The sequence below is a fragment of the Thamnophis elegans genome, chromosome 1 (genome assembly GCF_009769535.1).
Source record: "Thamnophis elegans isolate rThaEle1 chromosome 1, rThaEle1.pri, whole genome shotgun sequence".
Lineage (NCBI taxonomy): Eukaryota > Metazoa > Chordata > Lepidosauria > Squamata > Colubridae > Thamnophis > Thamnophis elegans.
The window spans coordinates 75,839,357-75,861,870 of NC_045541.1; the positions used below are offsets into that span (position 1 = coordinate 75,839,357).

General features: G+C 37.3%; 2 protein-coding genes across 3 annotated transcripts in view; one reads left to right on the forward strand and one right to left on the reverse strand.

The window, feature by feature from the left end:
• The window catches only part of LRRC56 (leucine rich repeat containing 56), a 53,614-nt gene extending 31,224 nt beyond the window's left edge, over positions 1 to 22,390 (forward strand). For both annotated transcript variants that reach the window (XM_032226687.1, XM_032226697.1), the window contains exons 6-14: positions 591 to 687; positions 1,991 to 2,188; positions 5,809 to 5,986; positions 12,011 to 12,208; positions 12,839 to 12,903; positions 13,764 to 13,894; positions 15,517 to 15,719; positions 17,126 to 17,477; positions 19,652 to 22,390. In XM_032226687.1, the coding sequence (XP_032082578.1) occupies positions 591 to 687; positions 1,991 to 2,188; positions 5,809 to 5,986; positions 12,011 to 12,208; positions 12,839 to 12,903; positions 13,764 to 13,894; positions 15,517 to 15,719; positions 17,126 to 17,477; positions 19,652 to 19,844 (1,615 nt within the window). In that variant the 3' untranslated portion in view covers positions 19,845 to 22,390. The remainder of the gene's footprint in view (positions 1 to 590; positions 688 to 1,990; positions 2,189 to 5,808; positions 5,987 to 12,010; positions 12,209 to 12,838; positions 12,904 to 13,763; positions 13,895 to 15,516; positions 15,720 to 17,125; positions 17,478 to 19,651) is intronic.
• The window catches only part of LMNTD2 (lamin tail domain containing 2), a 48,167-nt gene continuing 46,480 nt past the window's right edge, over positions 20,828 to 22,514 (reverse strand). Inside the window, 1 exon segment of the mRNA XM_032212679.1 lies at positions 20,828 to 22,512. Coding sequence (XP_032068570.1) covers positions 22,406 to 22,512 — 107 coding nt within the window. The 3' untranslated portion in view covers positions 20,828 to 22,405.

Genomic DNA, 22,514 nt, shown 5'->3' on the forward strand with positions numbered 1-22,514 from the left:
ATAATCCTAACTGTCTCTGTCATAGACAGCTCTGCCCTGTACTAGCTTACTTGGAGGTGAAGTTCATTGAGATTATTGCAAGTTTACATCTGCCCTTCACTGCTAGAAAAGTTGCTCATCTTCAGTGGTGTATTAACCATTAAGCAGACTAAGCACGTGCTTAGAGTACCAGGCCCAAGGGGGCACCACAAAGTTAAGACAGAAGAAAAACCCAATGAAAATTTGTACAGTATGTACAAAGGAGGGGGGCACCAACATTAGTCAGTGCTTAATGTAACAGTGAGCCTTAATCTGCCACTGCTCATCTTAACTCATTTCTTGCTACAGGATTTTTTGGTATTGGTGCTGGGTGTTAACAATATAATTCTAATGATATTGATACTTCCTAAAAAGCTAATGGTATTTTAAAAATTCTGGTGATTTGTCAGTGTCTAAACCAATGCCAATGCATAGTTCAATTTAAGTAAAACTTTCCCAATAGGGACACTCCAGATGTTTCATTATCCAAACTAGATAATATCAACAACAACTAAGCTCAGACAACAGATGTTTGATAGGTAATGGTGAATTCCGGTGTTTGTTTTCTTAAGGGACCTTGGAACAGCACTGCCTCGTCTTCAAGTCCTGTGGATGGCTCGCTGTGGGCTCCCAGATTTAGATGGGATCGCTTCCTGCTGCTCTTTGAAGGTAGAAGAGTCAAAGACTTAATACGTTGTTTTGCTTGACTAGTTTACACAGTGTATAGTCATTACTACTTTGAAGGAAATTAGATATCAAATCCATGTTAATTTACAATAGTTCCCTGTTTAAGACCAAGGTCCATTCCCAAGGTCCATCCTTAACTCGAATTTGTGTGTTAATCCTGAACACAATTATTGGATAATGCTGCATAAGTAGTATTGTATAATGAACTCGAACCTTCGTGTGTTTAACTTGAATTTTGCTACAATAGGCTCTTTACTATGAGTCACTTTTATACGAGGGTGTTTTTAACCCAGAGATTTGGTGTACTTTTTTAAAAAAGTTATTGTATTTTTAAAACATATACGTATAGGTAAAATCTAGTTCATAAAATACTGCCTTGTCCAAATAGAATTTAATTTTTAAAAAAGTATTACAAATGTCAGCTGGGAAGTTGAAGTAATGTCTCCAAAGAAAACAATGACTTGGCCTGAAGATTTACCTTAATTATCATTAAGGAGCCCTGCTAGCACAGTGGTTAGAATGAAGTATTGCAGGCAAACTCTGCCCACATCTTGGAGTTCAATCTTGATGGGGCACAAGATTGACTCAGCCTTCCATTCATATGAAGTCGGTAAAATGAGGACCTAGATTGTTGGAGGCAATATGCTGACTCTGTAAACCGCTTAGAGAGGGCTGTAAAGAACTGTGGGGTGGTCTATAAGTCTTAAGTATTGATGATGATGATGATGATGATATCATCCATTCAGTCGTATTCGATTTTTGGCAGTTCTATAGAACCTATAATTTGTTAATTCAGTAGCCAAGTCACAATAAACTGAAAGTGAAAAAAAAAACAACCTGTGGTTTATTCTATGAATTAAAAATTGCTTCAACTTGATCTCTTTTTCTAGAAGATATATTTTAAAAACAGGCAACTTTACTCATGGTTTTTGGTTTATTATTAGCAAATAATAATCCTTTTCTTAATAAACCAAAAGTTTAAACCACAGTTTGTCTTTTATCTTCTAAATTTTGCAATACTGGGGACAGGCCATAGTTCCTATTTTTCCTATTATCTATTGCATAATATTAAAGAAATCTTGGCATATTTCAGATTTTATGTTTATTAGCCATATACTGTATGCTAGGAGTAAAAGCCTATGAAATAATCAAGCAAATTAAAGTTCATGCTGCTTAGTTATAAGAAAGGCTGGATTTCCTTTTACTACTATGTCTTAATTGTTTATGACTTATTAATATATCACATTTCACCTTAATATTGAAAGGGCCATTCAATTTTCTTTAGGAACTCTACATAGCCTACAACAATATTGGTGACCTAAGTCAAATTAGCCTACTGGAGAACCTTGAAATTCTAGATTTAGAAGGAAACAACATTGAAGATCTTAGTCAGATTCAATACCTGCGGCTCTGTACTAAGCTGACCAATCTTACAATAGAGGGAAATCTTATTTGCTTGAAGCCAAGCCCGCAATCTTCAGAGGTGTGTGCTAATATACTACATGTAATCTAATATGTATCTTGCTGATTTATCTCAATGCAATCATGAATGAAAGCTGTGGTTTAATCTAGCAAAGTTATCTTTGTGAATTTTGCCTTGGAGGAACTGTTTCTCAACCTGGATGAATAGGTAAGTGGCATACTATAACTCTAATATAGTGAAGAAGACTCATCATTAATCTTGGGAGATTTCCAGCACTTTATTCAACATTCTGAAGACAGAAGACTGTGCAGTAACAGCATAGTTGCTAGGAGAAAGCCTAGTGAAATCAGTACAGTGCAGTACAGTACAGTGAAATCAGTACAGCTTGTGGTCGTTTAGTAAGATTATATTTTGAAACAGCAAGGAGAGATGTGTATTAAAAATTACCCTTTTTAAAACAATTTTCTTCATTTCTACTACTGAAGTTCTTTTATAGCTTTGCAAATGACTTCTGGAATTCTCAAGAGTTTGCAAATGCTAAGGGGAGACTGCCATGCTTGAAGCAAAGCAGAATGTATTTTTGCATGTAGAGTACATGATACAATTAAGCAGAACAAACTGAAGTATAATAAAAAGATGATATAGAGTTTTGGTCGAGGGTTATAATATGAAGCTTATATCTTGCATTCAATGCAATCCTTCTAAATCACCTTGCAACTCATTTTTTTCTGTATTAATCATTGCTCTTAAAAGCCAAATGGCATTTGCGGGCAGAATCCTTTTTCATCAATTTCAGTGGGTTTGCTAGATGTGCCTGGGCATTGTCAATTCTTTCCCAGGGAAAACTGCTATTCCTTCCAGATGAATAGGCAAGTAGCACATTACAAATGTGATGTAGATAAGATTACTTTTTCTTTAATATCCAGTTAGATTTATTAAAATAGATGCTATGGGGTGGCTTTTGATGACTATTCAGAAACTTAGAATTAAGGTGATTTTTTTAACTCTATTATATTAAACTCCCTGTAAAAATTAAAACAGTAGTAAAAAACAATAATAAACAAGGTAAACTTCAGCTATATTTGTATAAAGCATGTAATTGTAATGTTATTTCACTTGAATAATGGCCCTAGTTAATTGCATGTTATTACCTTAACATTTCTAAATTGCCTGAGTCTAAGCTATATTAGGATCTTCCATGTGAATCTACTATCTATTCAAATTAATAATACAAGGCCCAGTATTTTCATATGTGTGTTTCTTTATATATATGTGTGTTTGTGTATTTATGGCTTTTGAAGAAATTGCTAATGGATAAAAATTGTGTCTGGACAATTATAATGAAATATCTTCCTTTATGGAATCATTGTGTTAAACATATAACATACACACACACAAACACATATATCATACATTGTTGTTGCATTGCTTTGGGGGGGTTTCTCCTTTTCTCTTGTTTTTGTTCTTGTTTCCTCTTTCCCTCTTCCCCCCGTTCATATATTTATTCACTATAAAATAAACAATCTGGGTTCATTTTCTATCCTTCTTATGTGTAACAAATATGTGACTCTTTTCGGCCAATTTAATATCTGGTTTATGAGTTCTGTATTTTAGAAAGATTAATAATTGTAATTGTTTACTGGATTTAGAGTTGGGATTTTATCAATTCTTATTGTTAGAATTGTTTTTCTTATCTTAGAAAATTTTATTCCTGACCTGGTATCCTCCAAATGTTTGGAATTACAATTTCCACATAAAAACATAGAGTTGAAAGGTATCTTAGATGCCATCTAATCTAACCCCTACTCAAAGCATGACTCACTAAAGCATTTTTTTACCATTGGTTTGAAATCAGAACAAGTTTTAGTTGAAACCATCTGAAAATACTAGATGATACCATTTTTAGGCATTGTGAAATTGAAGGAATCTCAAAAATCTAATCCAAGTAACTGCTAACTGAGGAAATCTGCTCCACCACTGCCCTTTCTTAGCTTCTATTTGGACATTTCCAAAGAAAGGGAGTCTGTCATTTTCTATTTATATTCCAGTGTTTTAATCAAATCTCTCTTTTAATTTGAAATATTTGTTTAATGTCCTTCTAGCTGAAACAGAAATACATTGTACTTTGCTCAAGTAGCTACTTGATGGGTAGCTCTCACAAAGAGAACTTATTTCTATAGCTTCACCACTTCAGGAGATCTGTCACTCTTGGCCATTCTCACCTTCAACATTTTATGTTTTTGTACAGTTAGTCACAACCACCTTGCCACAAAGGGACCAGAAACTACCAAAAACTGAAAGAAAGAAAGAAAGAAAGAAAGAAAGAAAGAAAGAGAAAGGGAGGGAAGGAAGGAAGGAAAGAAAGAAAGAAAGAAAGAAAGAAAGAAAGAAAGAAAGAAAGAAAGAGAATATTTGCATGTTGATTTAAAATATTTTATACTGTCTTTTTAGCTTTTTAAGGTGGTACGTAGCTACTTAGTTTGAAAAAAATAATTATAAACAAGATTAAAAAAAACAAAAAATAACTAATGTTGATTCCTTTTTATTCAGTATGAATATTAAAGAGGAATTAAAGAGGAAAAATTTGCAGAGGTGCTTTCTTCAGTACTCCAAATGCTCACTCTTAATCTACATTGTGGCTGAAGCACAACAGAACTGGACTCTGTGTGTTAGGAGCCTCTTTTGATTCCCACATTAGGGATAAGAGAAGACATGCATATTGCCCTTTATTGCTGACTTTTTTATAAGAAAATGTTACAGAGTAAAAAGCTCCCATACTTTAGATCAAGGATTGGTGTACTTTTTAGATCAGGAAGGGATTGTCTTTTTTAATAGAATTGTGAGGGCTAGCAGAAGGATTTTCTAGGAAGGACAGATAGAAAAGATAACTGCAATTTATTTAAACTAAGGCTTAAGCATCTTTGAATTCATGGTCATCCTTGGAATGGGTTTCATACCACAACTAGAATAGTCTCTGTTCATACAATCCACTACAGGTCATTAATTTGGTTTCATCTAATATTAGGGCTAAATACTGGATAATGATAATAGTCACTGAAGGGGCAATTGCATGGCTGTTTTGTATGTTTCTCAGTAAACTGTGGTTGTGGGTAAAGGTGATCTGCAGAGTCTCAAGATTAATCAGGCCCCTGTAGCAGCTAATTTGGCTTTTTAAAAAGATGCAGGTTTTTCTTGTGGTCATTGCTAGACAATTGGGAGGCAGAAACCCAGACCAGTCTAGATAATGAATGACATAGACCCCAGGTAGGAGACTCTATCTTATCTGAATGTGTTAATTGGAAGATAAAACAAATGTAACAGTAATATATTATGTGGTGAAGATGGGAGAAACAAGGCAGTAAAAAAACAGAGAGAAGAAAAATAGATATTAAAAAGTTGACAAAAGTTTTACAGACATTTCTAAAAAGCAATTTGTTTAATAGTTATCTAAATAAGTGATTAAATAAGTGAGTTGAAATTTATTTACATGGGATGCATGTTTAGTGTATCTGTAACTAAATAGTTTATTTCTTATTATCATAAAAAGTACTAATCTTATAAGACGTTTAGCTATTGTTATATTTATAGTTATTTTCCCATTTTACCTGTTTCTCAGATTGTTTCCTACAAATGTGATCAAAATAACTGAAGGCATTCTTTTCTCTGGGGCTTTTTTGTAGGACCCAGATTACAATTACAGAGTTGAAGTGAAAAAACTCATCCCTCATTTAAAATGTTTGGATGAAATACCAGCAAATCAGACTGCTATTCCTTTTCCATGCAAAATGAATAAGGACTGGCTTATTGTCAAGGAATCAATCAAAGAAGGAAGTTTAATTGAGGAAGCTTCAGGTTCAGGTGTGCTAAATTATTTTATAAGACTTTGTTTGATTACCAATAAGAGAAAAGAATATCTGCACATACATACAAAACTGATTATCAATACCAAGAATGGGATATGTTTACTTATTTGTCATATCTGTATGGCCACCCATCTCACAGAAAGTGACCATGGGTAGCATGCAATAAAATTAAGTATCATTTGGATGCATAAAGAATAGATCTTGGGTAAAGCTAAACATGGTAGCAGGAGAACTGTGCTTTTAAGTATTAAAATATAAACTATGCAAAAACAAAAAACCAACATATAGACCCTACATGTATAACCTATTGTTAACCTGGAATACAGATATATCCAGGACATTCTGCTATTTTATAAGAATCACACAGGGAAAAATACCATTAATTTTCTGTTTCAGGGGGAAATGCCAAAGTAGTATTGGACTTGGACCAGATTAGGTTCATGTTGCAATTCAACCATAAATCTCCTTGGATACTTTTCAGCTGGTATCTGTTTCTCAGCCTATCACATCTTATAGAATTAATATTGTGTTAGGAAATATGCCCATATAAGCTACTTTGAGCTCTCAGGGAAAAAAATAGGCTATAAATGTAATAAATTTGCATAAATTGAGCCTTGGGTGGCATGTTACTAGACACAGTAGTAAGAATGGTCATTGATAAGTAAAAATAATACTTTCTAATTATATGTGAAATAAAACACAGGTAGACATTCAAATATACCATATATAGTCACAATAAGCCCATCCTCATATAAGCCAACACTTCAATTTTTAAGCAAAATACCATGAAAAATGTGCCACTGCAGATAAGCTGATCCTAATTTTTCATAGTATTGTGGTTAAAAATTGAAGTGTTGATCTATCTGAGGGGAATATCCATAAGTATGCTGTATATGGGAACTTTTAAAAAGTATAACAATACTGTACATACTTATGGATAAGCCCATCCGCAAATAAGCTGAACCTGATTTTTTTTTATTTTGCCATAAAATTTCTTGTCTTATCTGTGAGTATATATTGTACTTCTGCTGTTACAAAATTGTTCTGGGGCCCTTAAAGAGAAAAAGAAGTCACTGACATTTTTATAATTTCTAACAAACTATTTTCCCCAAATTCATAGTAAGAATGTTCCTGTAGGACTGGAGTGGAACAGATCTGTTTTTTCATAAAACAATTAGTATAGGTAGTCCTCATTTAGTGACCACATTTAGTGGCCTCACTAACTGATCACAGGTCATCAAGTGAAAGTGATCACTAAGTGAAACCATGACTATATTTATGATCTTACTTCAGTTTTCCCTTGCTTTAGAGACCAGTGAAGGTCATGGATGCAAGGATTGGGCACAAAGTTATTTTTTCATCACTGTCATAACTGTGAATGGTCAGTAAGTGAGGCAATCACCAAATAAAAATTATTTGTATGAGCATAAGCCCCATATGCCTCTTTTGCTTGAGAGCAGTCTCACCTACCAGTCTCTTCAGAAACTGATCTTGTATGCTGTGGTGAGATCTCACACATCCCCAAATGTGGCTTCCCATCAGTCTGATTTCAATAATATCAACCTTTTTTTCCTTTTCAATCTGCTCTTCTAAGATAATTAGATTATCTTAGATTCTTCAGTATAAGATTCTTTTTCCTCTGAAATCTAGTGCTGCGACCGCCACCTTGGCTCCTTATATTTGATTTTCCCTCAAACCAGCCATAGGCTGATGGGTAGCGTATCTTTTAAATTCAGCTACTCCTTGGCTCTTAGCTTCTTCATAGGCTGATCAAGTCTAATAACTCATTCGTTATTTTCTGGGGCATCTCACTGGATAAACCATTTTATATTTTCCCAGTTGCATTTAGGACAGAATGCAAATTGTTTCAAGGGTTATATTTAGTTAATCGCATTGTCTACCTCTCATATGGATTAATGCTTGGAAATAACTATAACATTCTTGGCCTCATAACAAACACAGAGAATAAAAATCTATTCTACTATATAATCATTAACCAAATAATTGTTCACCAGGACTGAAATCTCTACTATCCTTTCAAGTGGAGGAGTGGAACTGATGGGAAGATACTGGATTCTTTTTCAACATGCTATTTTTTTTCTTCAATGTCCCCAAATTCTTTTGTAGACATTTTGCTAATTTGAGGCTGAAGATTGGGAGCAACAGACAGGCCAAGATTTCAGCATCTCTCAAACTGCTTTTCATTTCGTAACTGTTCAGTTCAAGCTTGTTTTAAAAGACATGGGTCTGTTGTCACCATCCTTTCTTGTTGCTTAAGAACATCTTGGGTGGCCTTTGACCTGTAACGGAATAGCTTAGAGCAGTAGCCTTCTAATGAGGACTGTTGTAACTCTTTAATTAAATTGCTTGCAATGAATCCTGATCTTGTGCTATTCTTTTTGAGGAAAATGTTGTTGTTCTTTTATAATAAGTTCTGTAGCTCTTAAGTAGGAATAACTGTGATAGAGACAATTAGTTTTGTTTAGAACTTAGAAAAAAAACCCAATCCCACCTGGAAAGCTTTGCAGAATGTTTTGAATTAGCTTCATTCTGGCAAAGCAAAACAGGATCAGCTTGAGGATTCCATTGGGACAGAATTCAAAATGTTCTGGAATGCTTTGGTTTTCATCCAAAAGCCACAAAAGAGGGTGGGATAGCAATCCACGAATATTGCTACTGGCCAACCAACCTGAGGGATATTTGGTACTAAGGGACGTGTAGGCAAACATTTACTTTTTTCTTTTAATGACCCTGTAATCCCTTGCATCACCCCATCTCCACCCTGACTTTTAGGCAAACATATAAGCGTATAAATCAGAGACAACTCTAATAGGACAAATAACTTTTTATTCTTGTCGTGTTAGATGATGACTGTGTATAAGACAAAAAGTGAATCTCTTCTCAGCATTTGTCAGTTGACAGTTAATTAGCCTCTCCCACCTTCCTAGTCTCACTGGCACCAAGCATAATTTCATTTCCACTCTTCAACTGTACTATAAGGAGACCCTATAGATTCTATTTGGTTTTCTTAAATGCTTCCAAGCATTACTGGTGGATTGTGGCTTCTGGTGGCTGCAAAAAGATCCTAGTGCTACATGACTGCATGAATAGCATCGATTAATATTAAAAGTTAAGACCAAAGACACCATGCCACCTGCGACTGCATTTTTGCCAGCAATGCAACCATTAAATAAATGTACTAACAGCCCATTAACAAAATACAACCAAAGCTCTGCATGCATACAAACAAGCAACCAGACAGACAGACAGAGGCAATCAGTTTCATAAACTCACTCTGTAGTATATACATTAAAACCTCAGCACACAAATACAGAATTTTATTTGCAAGCAGCCAGATACAACCAGCAAGACTATGAAAAGCATTTGATGAGTGCTTCACAAGAATATTTGTTGAAACCTTAAGCAGGCAGATGTTCCAGAAGACTTTGGGCATCTGCTCTGAAGACATTCACCAACGACCTCCATCTGTATGCATGTGCATAGCTGCTTTAATGGCAGGCTTAATGGAAGTATTGTCTGAATGCATAAAGAAATGAGGGGGCAGGTAAGCAAGGGACCCTTTGAAAAAGCTCCAGTAAACATTTTACTACCTCCAGTATTTCATTCCCAAATATCACCCAATCCAGGCAGAGGAAATAGTAATTGCTATATAGGTAAAGAAGGGCATTAAAAACAATAAGGCAAGACACAAGACAAAAATCCAGTCAAGTTGCTAGAGTGCCACTTGAAAGATTTTATTATTTGAAATGAAGCCCTTGAAACACATGTGCTTATATTGTGTAGACTTTTGTATCCCACTGATCTTAAAATACATGCTTTTTCTTTTTGCCCTTCTGGCATGAGTAACTCTAGGAAGGCAGCAGGGCTATGAAACTATATTTTTGTTTAAACAATCAATACAGCTACGACAATAGATCCATTTGCCTCAAGCAATAGCACCCTCTGCTATCCACAGAGCCTACATATCATGGCGTGAAGACATTCCACATATTTTACAGTTTGCTGAAGATATGTCCTCATAATGGAGTTTCCATCTCATACTGATAAGCAATCTGCCTATTGCTTAGGGAGGCTGAAGCTGATCCAAGATGTAAAGTGACATGACTAGGGATAGCTATCTGCTTGACCACCATTGTCCCAACAGATGTAGGACTGCCCCCTTTCATCCCATCTTTGGTTTTGGCTGTAAGGAAAAACAGAAGCCTGGCTTCTGATACCACTGCCAGGTTAATCACCCCTGGATTCTTAGACTGTTGGAAGACTTGAAATACACTAGCCCAGTGTTGGCCAACCTTTTTGTCTTTGTGTGCCGAAAGTGCGTGCATGCACACATCCATATTACAATGCATGCACGAATCCCTCCCTGCGCATGCACGTGCGACCACTTGCACCCCATTTTGGGCCTAGTAGGCCTCCCTGAAGCCTTCTGGGACCAAAACTTAGGCACAGGGGAGCACACCACTCTCTCCCTGCCCCATCTCCCACATGCACCCTGTCCCCCACACATGTGCGGCAGAGACCCAAAAATCAGTTGGCTGGCGGGAGATGCATGCACATGTGCAGTGGAGCTGGCTGGGGTGACTACTCGCATGCCTGCAGACGGCTATGCATGCCACAGGTGCCATAGGTTCGCTATCGTGGCACTAGCCTATATCCTGCTTAATGCATATAAGGGCAAAATATAATTGAATGCTTTTCCCAGCACACAATTGCTGTTCTTAGGGAAGTCCTGGCTCCTCCTCTTTCTGGAAAGTTCCTTTAAAAAGTTTAGTCCTCCAGAGATTGGAACCTGGTAAAGATAGGGTTTGACCTAGGCAGACATTTTTTTCTCTTTTGTCCTTCTGAATATGCATATCTTAATTTAATACCAGAATCAATAAAGTGATTTCTCAAATTAGCAATAGCAATAGCAGTTAGACTTATATACCGCTTCATAGGGCTTCTGGTTCTTCAACAGTATTTAGCAGCAACTGCATCTTGTCTGCACAAATCCAAATTACCACTGGATTGCAGCCGAGAGAGACAAAAAGCTCTTGACTTTGCTGTTATCAAATGGTTAATTAATTGGTTGAGAGGTTAATCATTTTGGAGAAATTATGGCAATATTTGTAATAAGCTGAACACCTCTCACACAGACACACAAACCCCCAACCTTGAACTCTGGCTCCAAGAACACTTACACCACTATATTGCACCAATGGAGGCAACCACTACCTTGCAGTTAAAAGAGAACTCTTTGCTGCCATCTACTGGTTTTTAGGTTGATAAATTGAGAGTCCTTTTGGGAGAACAGTAGCAAAATAGCTGAATGGATAAAAAGGCCAGATTTTACAACACAATTCCAGAATTTATCCCCTAAGTGATTGGTAGCAGCTTTTCCTGTAGTGAGTGACATTCAAATTTCAGGCAGAGAAAATGGCAGGTTATTGCCCTTATATAGTGTCTTGTGGAGAAGTAATACATATAGTACAGCACAGTCCCCATCCTGCACATTTAAGAGAAACTCTGGGGCACAGTGTAACTTATGCCACCGTGATTTCTCCGCTCGAGGTCACAGGATGACAGCATGGTAATGCAATTCAGGGATGAGCTCCTTATTTAGTATTTCAGGTATGGCATGTATATGTATGCATGTTTTTCTGTTTTCAAAATCCTTATATTGCAATGGTCTTTGTAACCGATTGCACTCTTTATTGCATTCTGACCTGAACAATCACTGACACAAGTTAATACATTTACACAAAGAATTGTGATTAATAAATGGCAAAGTGTTCCTGATGTTAGCTTACAAGGTTTTTAATGTGTAGTGTAGCCATGGATGAATCCATGCAGTTTTTTTGGCAACAGTACAGAAATATTACTTTAGTGGGAATATTGCTTTAATTTACAGACATGTCATTTGTTTTCTGTGCTTCTCTCAAGTGGACACTTACAACATATTCATGTTACAGTATCGTGTTATCGTTCTTCTCCCAACCCCTACCCTTCTTCGGTTTAGATTCTCAGTTAGGACTCCTAACAAGAAGGCTGGGCTCTGCTCTGCGGCCTGCTGCAACTCCCTTTTTGCTAGGTTCCAGACCTCAGGCTCTCCAGAGATCTCCCAGTGCTCATTTGCTTTCTGGTTGTAGCACTCTCCTGGAATCCACCATCTGTGATGAGATATTGCCTGATGATGATTCAAGTGACCTGACCCATGGTAATGGAACACCTTGTGCTTTTCCTATCCTCTAGCCTCTCCTTAACATGTGGAAGCAAACAAGAAGGGAATTTTCTCTCCTATAAAAAGAAATTGGATGATATGTCAATTTATCTGCTTATGGTAAATGTATGTACACGAACATTTCCATAGGCTAGCAGTTGCAGAAATGTTTCTGTAACTCACATTGGAAAATGAACACGTGTGTTAAAAAGAGTGGTTCAGTTTTATGTTAGCATTAGAGATTATCCTCAATCAGGCAATCTCTGCATTGTAGTTGGCTGTTCTCAGACTTTTTCCTGCCCAGATAATGAAATGTTTGTCACTTTTTTTTTCCAAAGTCAATTTAACTATCATGCTTACATTAAGCTGAATGAGGGAAGATATTCTTGAGCCCTTTGCCCTTTGCCCTTTCCCACCTCAGCTCACAAATGTGTTTTTTTTCTGTGGGTTAGAGTAACAACTGACCAAAATAGAAAGTTGGTTTATTTTTTTCTGAATATGTCTTTCTAAATATGGAGAAAACATAATTGCATATAAGCTTGTATATGAAGTTTTGGGTAAAGAAAAAAGTTTTTTAAGCATGTGAAATTATAGATTATGACACTTTTTAAATTTTGTTTTTGGCAGGTGTCAGCAGAGTTATATGTGGGAACCCCATCAAAGCTCTTCATGCACGAAGACAGAAATTAGGTGTAAGTTTCTTTATAAGTACATTATTGAAGGGAGGGAAGGTTAGAAGTGAGCTGTCGTGTAAGAAGAATAAGCCTATGTTTCTCAGTCTGCTTCTAGAGTTGAAAAGCCCACATAAAGTTTTCTGCTTCTTGTTAGGGTGTGTTGCTAATTAAATTATCGGCATTTTTCTTTTGATCATGAATGGGTTTCTGGCAAACCTTCTCATTCACCATGGAGATTCATACTTGTGAAAGTAAAGTGGGAAAGCTGTTAGGGACATTTCAAGGGAAAGAACAAATCTGATGTAGAGAAAAACACACCTAAGCCTTCCCCAGGAGACAAATAACAAATGGAGCTGGGTTGCAACATTGCCTGCTCTTGCAAGTTTGCTTTGCAATAGTATGCAGGCTTCCCCTGCTACCTCCAGAAACTGTGGCACAACAGTAGGTCCAGTGGTGGGTTATTGCCAGTTTGAACCAGTTTGAGCAAACCTGTAGTTCCAATGATCAGTTGGCTCCGCCCCCTCACCCCCACCCTATCCTGTCCTATATTTCCTTCTTTCTGGCTCAGCTGGATCATGCGGCACATCTTATTTCCGCACCTCCACTGTCCTGCTTAGTGGGGCTGCCTTGGAAGGTAAGCAGCTGAGCTTCAAATTGCTGTATTTTGAACACTGTGTGCAAGTGCATTAGGCACGCAATCACATAACCAGTTGTTAAACCAGTTGCAGCTCATCCCTGAGCAGTCCCTGTTGGTACAATAAACATTGGCCATGATGGGGAGATTATGAAGGAAATTAAGATTAAAAAAATAATCCTTGGCAAAAAAAAGTTTTCATTGGATGCAGATATATCTTTATATAATTTCTCTAATATTGTAGTCTGCAGTAACAAACCTGTTCCAGCCACCGTGTCATCTGGCAGAATATAATTATGATTTTGAAGAAACTGGCAGTGTAAATGAGAGAGACATCTTTGCTGAGCTGAAAGCCTTGCAAGAACAGCATTACCAGTAAGAACCAAAATTTAGTCCATTATTAAACAGAGGTTTTAGAGTTCCCCAAGATAAATCAGCAAATGAATATAATCTCCACTTGATAATGAACAGATTGTATTGCGACACTCTAAAGCAGAGGTATCAAACTCAAGGCCTATGGGCCAGATCTGGCCCTCAGGGTGGACCTGGAAATAGTAAAGGACCAGCTTGTGGTCCTCTGGTAGCCAAAATGGGGCACGGGGGGAGGCAGCCCCTCTGCCCCGTTTTCAGCCTGGACAGCATCCTGTAGCACTTTGTCAGCCAAAATGGGGCGTGGGGCGAAGTGCTGCAGGAGGCCGTCCAAGTTGTCCCCCATCTCTCTCTCTCTCTCACACACACACACACACTCACACAGCTGGTCCATGGAGAAGTACAATGCTGATCCAGCCCTTGAAAAAAATCCAGTTTGACACCCCTGCTCTAAAGCCTATGGAAAGACAAACATTTATACTGCTTTTTCTGGTTTCATTCAATATAGGCACAGTTTTTCAGGGTGAAGCCCATGAAAGTCCAAGAAAAATATTTCCTTTAATAACTATTCTAGGTTATCACTTTGGAAAAAATAAGTTGAACTTTTCTCTTGTTTTCATTGTCATAAGCACGTCAGTCATCTTGTGGCCATGCTCAGGAACTGTTCATATTTCCTCCTATTTTCATTCAGCGTTTATTGTTTACAAAGGAGGAGAAATCAAATAAAAATTGTTAAGAATTTCTACCTAGATTGTGTCTGATTTCCCACTTTCGAGCTATTGTCCTCTATTGGTGGTAGAATGCAGTCATTTTTTTCATTATTTGGAAGTGAAAATTCATGATAATAACGAATCTGCATATTTTGGTTTATTTAATGTTACAACCCTCCATCATGCTCACTATGAGGAATTACTATGCTATCATCAGTGGTTACAAAATTCCAATATTTAGGATTTTAGGGGTAGTTTTCTTAAGAAGAATAAGGTGGGTGGGTAAGGGGACTGTACTGATGTCAGATTAGAACAAAAACAAAAAGAATGCTATCAGAAATAAGCCCTGAAGTTTTTGGGAGCGTTTTTTTTCTCAAGAGAGATTTGCTAAAGACTGAATTAGACTATTTTCCTATCAAAAGCCATAAAATCTGGGTTTGGAATGATTTTTTTAAAGCATAGCATGGGGCAAAGTTCATTACAAAAGCATTATTGTGGATTATTATTATTATTATTATTTGCTTCTGGTAATTATTTCAGTTTAATTATTTCACATTATGACACATAATATGTTGGATATGCAACTTGCATATCCAACAAATAAATAATTAATGAATTATTTTTATTATAAATTTATAATAAATTTATATATATATGTAAAATCTATGAAAACAAATCTAAGAAAATACACACACACACATAAATACATACATACATATATACATATATATATATGTATATATATATAATTTATAATAAATATAAATAATATATATATTATAAATAATTTATTTATAATATATTTGATATGTTTTTATATATACATATATATAATAAATAATTAACATAATTTTAATGTACAGTATGTTATAAAGTTTGAGCAGGATGGCATCTAATTAAAAAGTAAATCTCTGGCAGGCACATGCAAGCCTTCCAAAGGGTGAAATCTCCCCAGCTGCTGAAAATAACACACAGTGATGAAGAAGGGGAAGGGGAAGAAAAAGGCTGCAGCCTGAATTACATCTGTGATGAAGATTTCAAAGAAGCCTTTCAGGGGGACCTCACACAAATTACCTCAGCAGAAGCTTCTTCTTGTTCCCATCTTTCTCAGGTGTCATCAGGTATAGAACTAATAGGGCAAACTGGAGTGTCATTTGTATATAATATTTAAAGATTAGTGTGCAGTACCATTAAAGCAAGCAAATGCTTAGGAAAAGAAGATGGTACTCTTAGCTGACTGTGAAGGAGTGAGAAAAAAAATAGGGAATTTATAGTGTGTTAGAAACAATAGCAGCAACTTCTGCAATCTCCTATGCAATACAATAGCAGAGTTGGAAGGGACCTTGGAGGCCTTCTAGTCCAACCCCCTGCCTAGACAGGAAACCTTATACCATTTCAGACAAATGGCTATCCAACATCTTCTTAAAGACTTCCCCTGTTGGGGCATTCACAACTTCTGGAGACAAGCTGTTCCACTAATTAATTGTTCTGTCAGGAAATTTCTCCTCAGTTCTACGTTGCTTCTCTCCTTGATTAGTTTCCACCCATTGCTTCTTGTTCTACCCTCAGGTGCCTTGGAGAATAGTTTGACTCCCTCTTCTTTGTGGCAACCCCTGAGATATCAGAACACTGCTATCATGTCTCCCCTAGACCTTCTTTTCATTAAACTAGACATACAGTTCCTACAACCGTTCCTCATATGTTTTAGCCTCCAGTACCTGTCTCACTACAGGTATTGATCAGCATCTTTAGATGCAAATAATTTAGATATTCCCCAAAAGGTTTGGTAACAGGCAAACCATTGAGTTGAGCCAAGTTTTTGTTGTGTAAAATCAACTACAGTACTGTAGTTCATGGTTTGCAGTTGTTAAATGGCTTTGCACGGTGCACAAACTCTTTGGGAAAAGAGCTGAGAGATACATTGAGAATCTGAACAAACTTGATATATATAACTCCTTCAATGATAGTGGAATTACATAGAAAATTGTTACTAAAATTCTATCTTAAAATTTTTTAAGTTCTGCTATTGTTTTTTTTTTTTTCAACTGTGTGTGATTCTCAGAGACTGCCTGGACAAGTCCTTGCAGTTTTTCCCAAAGTGGGATTAGAGAAAGGCTTACCCAGATGGCTTGTGTGCTTAAGGTGGTACTAGAACTCATGGTATCCCAGTTTCTGACCTGATGCCTTAACCACTCTACATAAAATTGGTTCTCAAGTTCTGCTAAGCACCTGCTAAAAATGTGGCAGAAGAAGCTATTCAGTACAGATTCTTCTAAAAAAACAATTTACAGAACTGCAAATTTATAAATATTCTTTGTTATTAAGGTTTCTAAAATATTCAGAAAAGACAGATATTGCACTGAAATTGAATGCGATGTATAAAATTATCCCTTTAGAATTTTGAAATTATTAAAGTTGGGAATTCAGGCCATTCCATCTGGGTAAATTCCTCTTACAGAACCCAGCAATCTTTTGAATGACATACTTTGTTGCTACAGTGATGTTGTGCTTTTCCCTTACATTTCAGATTTATCACATAGCCCGGCAAATACATTACCAAGCATTGTAAAGCGCTCTCTCCAACCTTCTCCTCCAAAATGCCCTTCACCTGCATCCATGGGTGTGACACCTGGATTTGTGAGAGCTAGACACCTGAAAATACCTAATTCAAAAAAAGCTGTGTTAAAGCTGCAGCCTCCATTAGTTGTGAACAGGGACGAAGTGCAGCATATGGCTGAAAGGACTGCTGTTCTGAATCTCTACAGGAAACCAGATTCACCCCCTAATGCAGCACTCTTCACACAGAGGCAAACGGTTTGTGGCAGCAAACAGATCAGGAGACCCATTTCAGGACCAGCAGCATTTGGACCAACAAATAGGTTTGGATCTTACCCCCAAAGTTAATGGAATAAAGGCTGGTTCATATTATAATATTGACCCAGGTTAGGTATATCTGAGCTTGTTTAAACCACTAGCCCAATGCAATCACAGTGGCCAAAAATCTATTGTTATTCATTACATCCTACAGGTAGTCCTTGACGTATGACAGGTCGCTTAGCAACCATTCAAAGTTATGATGGGTCCTTAGAAAGATTACTTATAGCCATGATGACAAACCTATGGCACGCATGCCACAGGTGACATGCAGAGCCATTTCTGAGGGCATGCAAGGCGTTACCCTGTCAGCTCCAGCGTGCATGCGCACACTGGCCAGCTAATTTTCGGCCATTTGTTGGCAAGGGTGAAAAACAGCCCAACACACAAACTGGAAATTTGGGAACGGACTTCCCTGAAGCCTACAGAGGGTGAAAAACGCTCCAACCCGGACAATCCGGAAGTCCATTCCCGAATTTCCGGTTTGCGTGTTGGGTCGTTTTTCACCCTCCCCAGGCTCCTAGAAAGCCTCTGGAGCCTGGGGAGGGTGAAAAACGGACCTACCAGGTCCACCGGAAGTCAGAAAACTCGCCGTTCCCAGCCTCTGGAGGGCCTCTGGGGGCAGGGGTAGCTGTTTTCACCCTCCCTAGGCTCCAAGAAAGCCGTATACACATGCGCATGGGACACAGCACGGGGGCAATTAAATTATGGGGATGGGCAGATGAGTGTGCACTTTTGGCACCCAAGGCAAAAAAGGTTTGCCATCACTGACTTATAACCTACATTTAAAATTCAAGGCTGTTCTCTCCCCCCACCCATCATATGACCACATTTTGGGCAATCTGAAACTGGCCTGCATTTATGGCCATTTGAAATGCCCTGCAATCATATGTTTACAATGTAAATATTTTTGCCAGAAACATATTTACTTCCAATTACCAGCAAAAAAAAAATCCTGTAGTGAACAATGGGTTTGCTTTATGACTGCTGCATTCATTTATCACCACTGCAAAAAAGATTGTAAAATTCAGTCGTTACATGACCTACTTATTGACAGTCACAACTTACAACTAAAATTACAGGCTTAATTATGGTCACAAGTCAAGGGCTGCGTTTATAAAGTTTGGCTAAAAAATAACAACCAGCCCGAAGTCACCAAATAAGAATCCTTAACTGAGATTAGACTTGGAGCTGGGACATCCCATCCTTAGTCCAAAACCTTAATCATTAACAAACATATATTTCTTTATTAAGTTGCAAGCTAAGTTGATCTTCTCTTGCTGAAAGTGTTGCTGTTGCTACCTTCTATCCAGTGGTGGGTTTCAAAAAATTTTGGAACCTCTTCTGTAAGCGTGGCCTGCTTTCTGGGCCCACTGGTGGAACCTCTTCTAACTAGTTCGGTAGATTTGACAAACCGGTTCTACCAAATAGGTGCGAACTGGTGGGAACCGACTCTGCTTCTATCCCTTTAGTCTACCATCCTTTGAAAGAGACAGAAGTTACCTGTTCTTGCTTCTGCAGCTGTGAGACACTCCCAGGGCATGGAAGTGATCATTTTTTTTTCTATCCTTATCCATTTAGCTCCTGGGAAGCTAGGTGTGCAACCTTCCAATAGCCTTTGCTGGTCTTTGAATAGATTTAGTTGGTCCTTGTTCACAGGCTCCCATTGTAGATGTTCTGGCAAATGTACTCACTGTAGAAGATGAGCCTGCTGAAATTTTAATTTCTGGGGTTTTAGATAGGAGTTATCTATTCTTTCTTATAGTTAAAACTTTATGCCTAAGCACAAGAGAATTTAAAAACATTTGAATGTGATGCCTCATATTCAACAAATATTTTTCCCATAACTATTTTTTCTTCCCATAACATTATTATTTTTGCCTAACAATCCACCTGTGTCACTTTGTTCCTCTCCCTGATAACATTTTTAATTTATAATATTATTGCCACCTTGACTCTCTGCCATCACACACCAGCAATTCATTATAGCGTGGCAGAAAAGTATTCATTGTGACAATATTCTGACATGACTTAATGGAGGCAACAGCCTAGAAATAGTCTTCAGTAGCAGCCCAGTTAATGACCAAAGCATTGGAGATACTTAGAAGAACAGAAGAATATCTGTTCCTGTTTGGTCCAATAAACCTATTTTCTAATTTGTTGAATTTCTTCTCTTTAGAGCCACTATGGACAGAAGCCTACCTAAGACAATCAGCCATCACATACCTGTCAGTCATTCATACACAAATATGCCAGAGAGATTTGCAGTACTGAACATGGTCCACCCTCTGAGCGCCAAAGCTGCCCTGCAGAGCTTGTCAAAAAGGCCGGATATCTCAATGATTGCTCAAAGCAAGACTCCCCAGTTGTAGGAAATGCCTCAAACAGCTGTGCATATCTTACTGCCAGGTCTCGGCTGTACTTGATTTCCCATCTTCCCATGAGCAACACAGGCCAGCTTCTCTGATTCAGCAGCCTGATTCATCACTGAGGGTGACAGTGCCCCTACGCAAGCAGAGCAGTTGAAAGAAACAACTTGATTTCTCTCCAATTAAACTGCTGCTGTGAAGAGAGAATCAGTCATTCTCCCCACCCCCACCCCAGGAACTTTTCTCTCTAGCAGGCTTTGAAAGGAAAGGAGAAAGGGCTTGTGCCCTCTGTAGCTCCTTCTGATGACTACATCACTGGTGTAGAACAGCTGTTTGAGTGGCCTCAGGAACTAGGGTGGTTTCCTTGACTCAGCTGGTGGGAGGATGATACAACCGGTTCCCTCAGGTAACCAGCTGCAGTTCCAAAGTGTCAGCCTTCTCTCCTAGTGATTAAGAGACTGAGAACATAAGCAGCTGCACTTGGCTTAGTCTGAAGGATATGGGGGTTTTTCCCCCTGTTCCTTGAGCAGCAGACTCATTGGTTTCAGGTACTGGTTTCTACTTCAACTAACGTAAACAAACTATGTTGCTTGGTTACCATTTTCAGCATGGAATTACCAAATAGCAAGAAGTGTAGGACCAATTGACCAAATCATTTTAATTTATTTGTGCTTGAAAGAAATACGTGGCATACCTCGAGAATGTATTTTCTTCAAGTCAGGTGTGCTGTATCTTTATACCAGACATGGGTGGTTCTTAATAATTCCTCTTTACCTCAACCTCTTCATGTCTTTACTTTCTTTCAGTTCAAATTTCCCTAAGTTGTAGAGCATTTTTAGATTGAAAGAGAAAAATGCATTGTTCATAAGTGTCAACATTTAGGTAAGATGTGCAATGCTATTCCAGCAATCTTGCCTATCCATTGGCACACACATGGATACAGTTATCACTTGATCTTTGATTTGTAACATGGGTCATGTTGTTATGAAAATCAGGGATTCTCACATATGGCTAGTAGGTGGCTCTGTTTTTTGATTGTGGCATTTGGAGCAAATTCTGCCACAGTCCTGGGATTTGTTACTTGCCATAGTTCATACTGTATCTTTCTCCACACAAGTCCTACAAACTCTATCTGCTAACAAAAGAAACAAAAGTTTGTGTGAATTGAAACTCAAGTATGTATAGGTAATTATTATTGTGACTATTTTGAAACCAAGTATTGTATTGTAGTTTTCAAAATTAATATTAGATAATTTTGGAGTGACGTTTACAAAGTTATAAATTATGCAACAATCCAAGCTATAAGCTATCTGTTTTTGTTCAGATTTTTTAAAAATGCATAATGATATCAGTGATGTTTACATAAAATCTTCAGTATGTTTTTATGTTGAAGCTTTTAAATATTTGTAAATCATGAAAAGCCTTAGATCTTCCAAATCTGTGCTTCTATTCATGCCATAGTGGGATCCTGCTGAATTCCATATCTGGAATATAGGTTTATAGGAAACCTGTACCCAAGATCATAAAATGATATGTGGGAACATTAGAATAGGTATATCCTATAACTTAATTTTCTTCTTCAATCCAGTTTTTGTAGTATTGAAAGTCTGCCTTTTTTACATACTCAAAATATGAGCAAGGAAGCAATCTAGCTTTTCATATGTTCATATACAGTATCTCTATAAAGAACTTAGTATAGCAAAAATATTTTGTAAGTTGGATTCGGATTTATATACTGAAATCAAGGAGATTCCAACCAACCTCAAAAACCCTTGAATTGCTGTGTTTTCCCTAAGTAACTAAATCCAACCCACAGAATTTCCAGTCTTATATGAAGATAGTGACTAAATCTGTCAAGTAGTAGCCCATTCACTTGCTCATATCATTATGCGTAGGGAAATGCAGAATTTAAGTTATGATTGCTAAGTTAGAGCTTGATTGGAAAAGAAAAGTGGCTTTCATTAAATTGCATTCATTTTTTTATGTTTAAACATACTGTAAGAACTGCCAATTCCTGTCTACCAATGCAAAAAAAGTTGACTTATATTAATTGTAAAAAAGCACCAAGGGGAAAGGTGCCAAAGCCTTCCAGACTTTACCTGACCTTCCATAAGGACGTTCCCGTTTTCTTTTTCTTTCTTTTTTCTTTTTTTCTTTGCTAAATTTGGTTGTTAGATAAGTGATATATAGGGAAAAATTATTTCTAGGAAGCTGCTGTGAGGAGAAGCAATCAATCACAGTTGGAGAATCTGACCCTTATTAGAATCCAAATTATTTGCCAACTTCTCAATTTAGCAGGGAAATACCTTTCTTCAGCTCAACACTTCACCAATCAACAGCAAGAGAACCTGTTCATAATGAATCGGGATACTTTTTCTGTTCTCATGCTAAAACATTTCTCATAATTTAGAAGACGATTCTTCCTTCCATAGTAGCTAAACACATATTAATGGCGTACTTGCCTCAGAACTGGAAGTGCAACTCACAAAAGTAAGTGTACTTCGTCAGACAAATTATGATGCCTGCTTTATATTTAAAGAATCCACACACATTCATCTTCACTCCTATTCATTAGCTTGTTTTTTAGCATTGCAGAATCTTCTCAGATGCAGATCACTTGTAGCTGGAAGATACATCCTATAGTTGAAACCATATTTCAAGCGAACACTATTC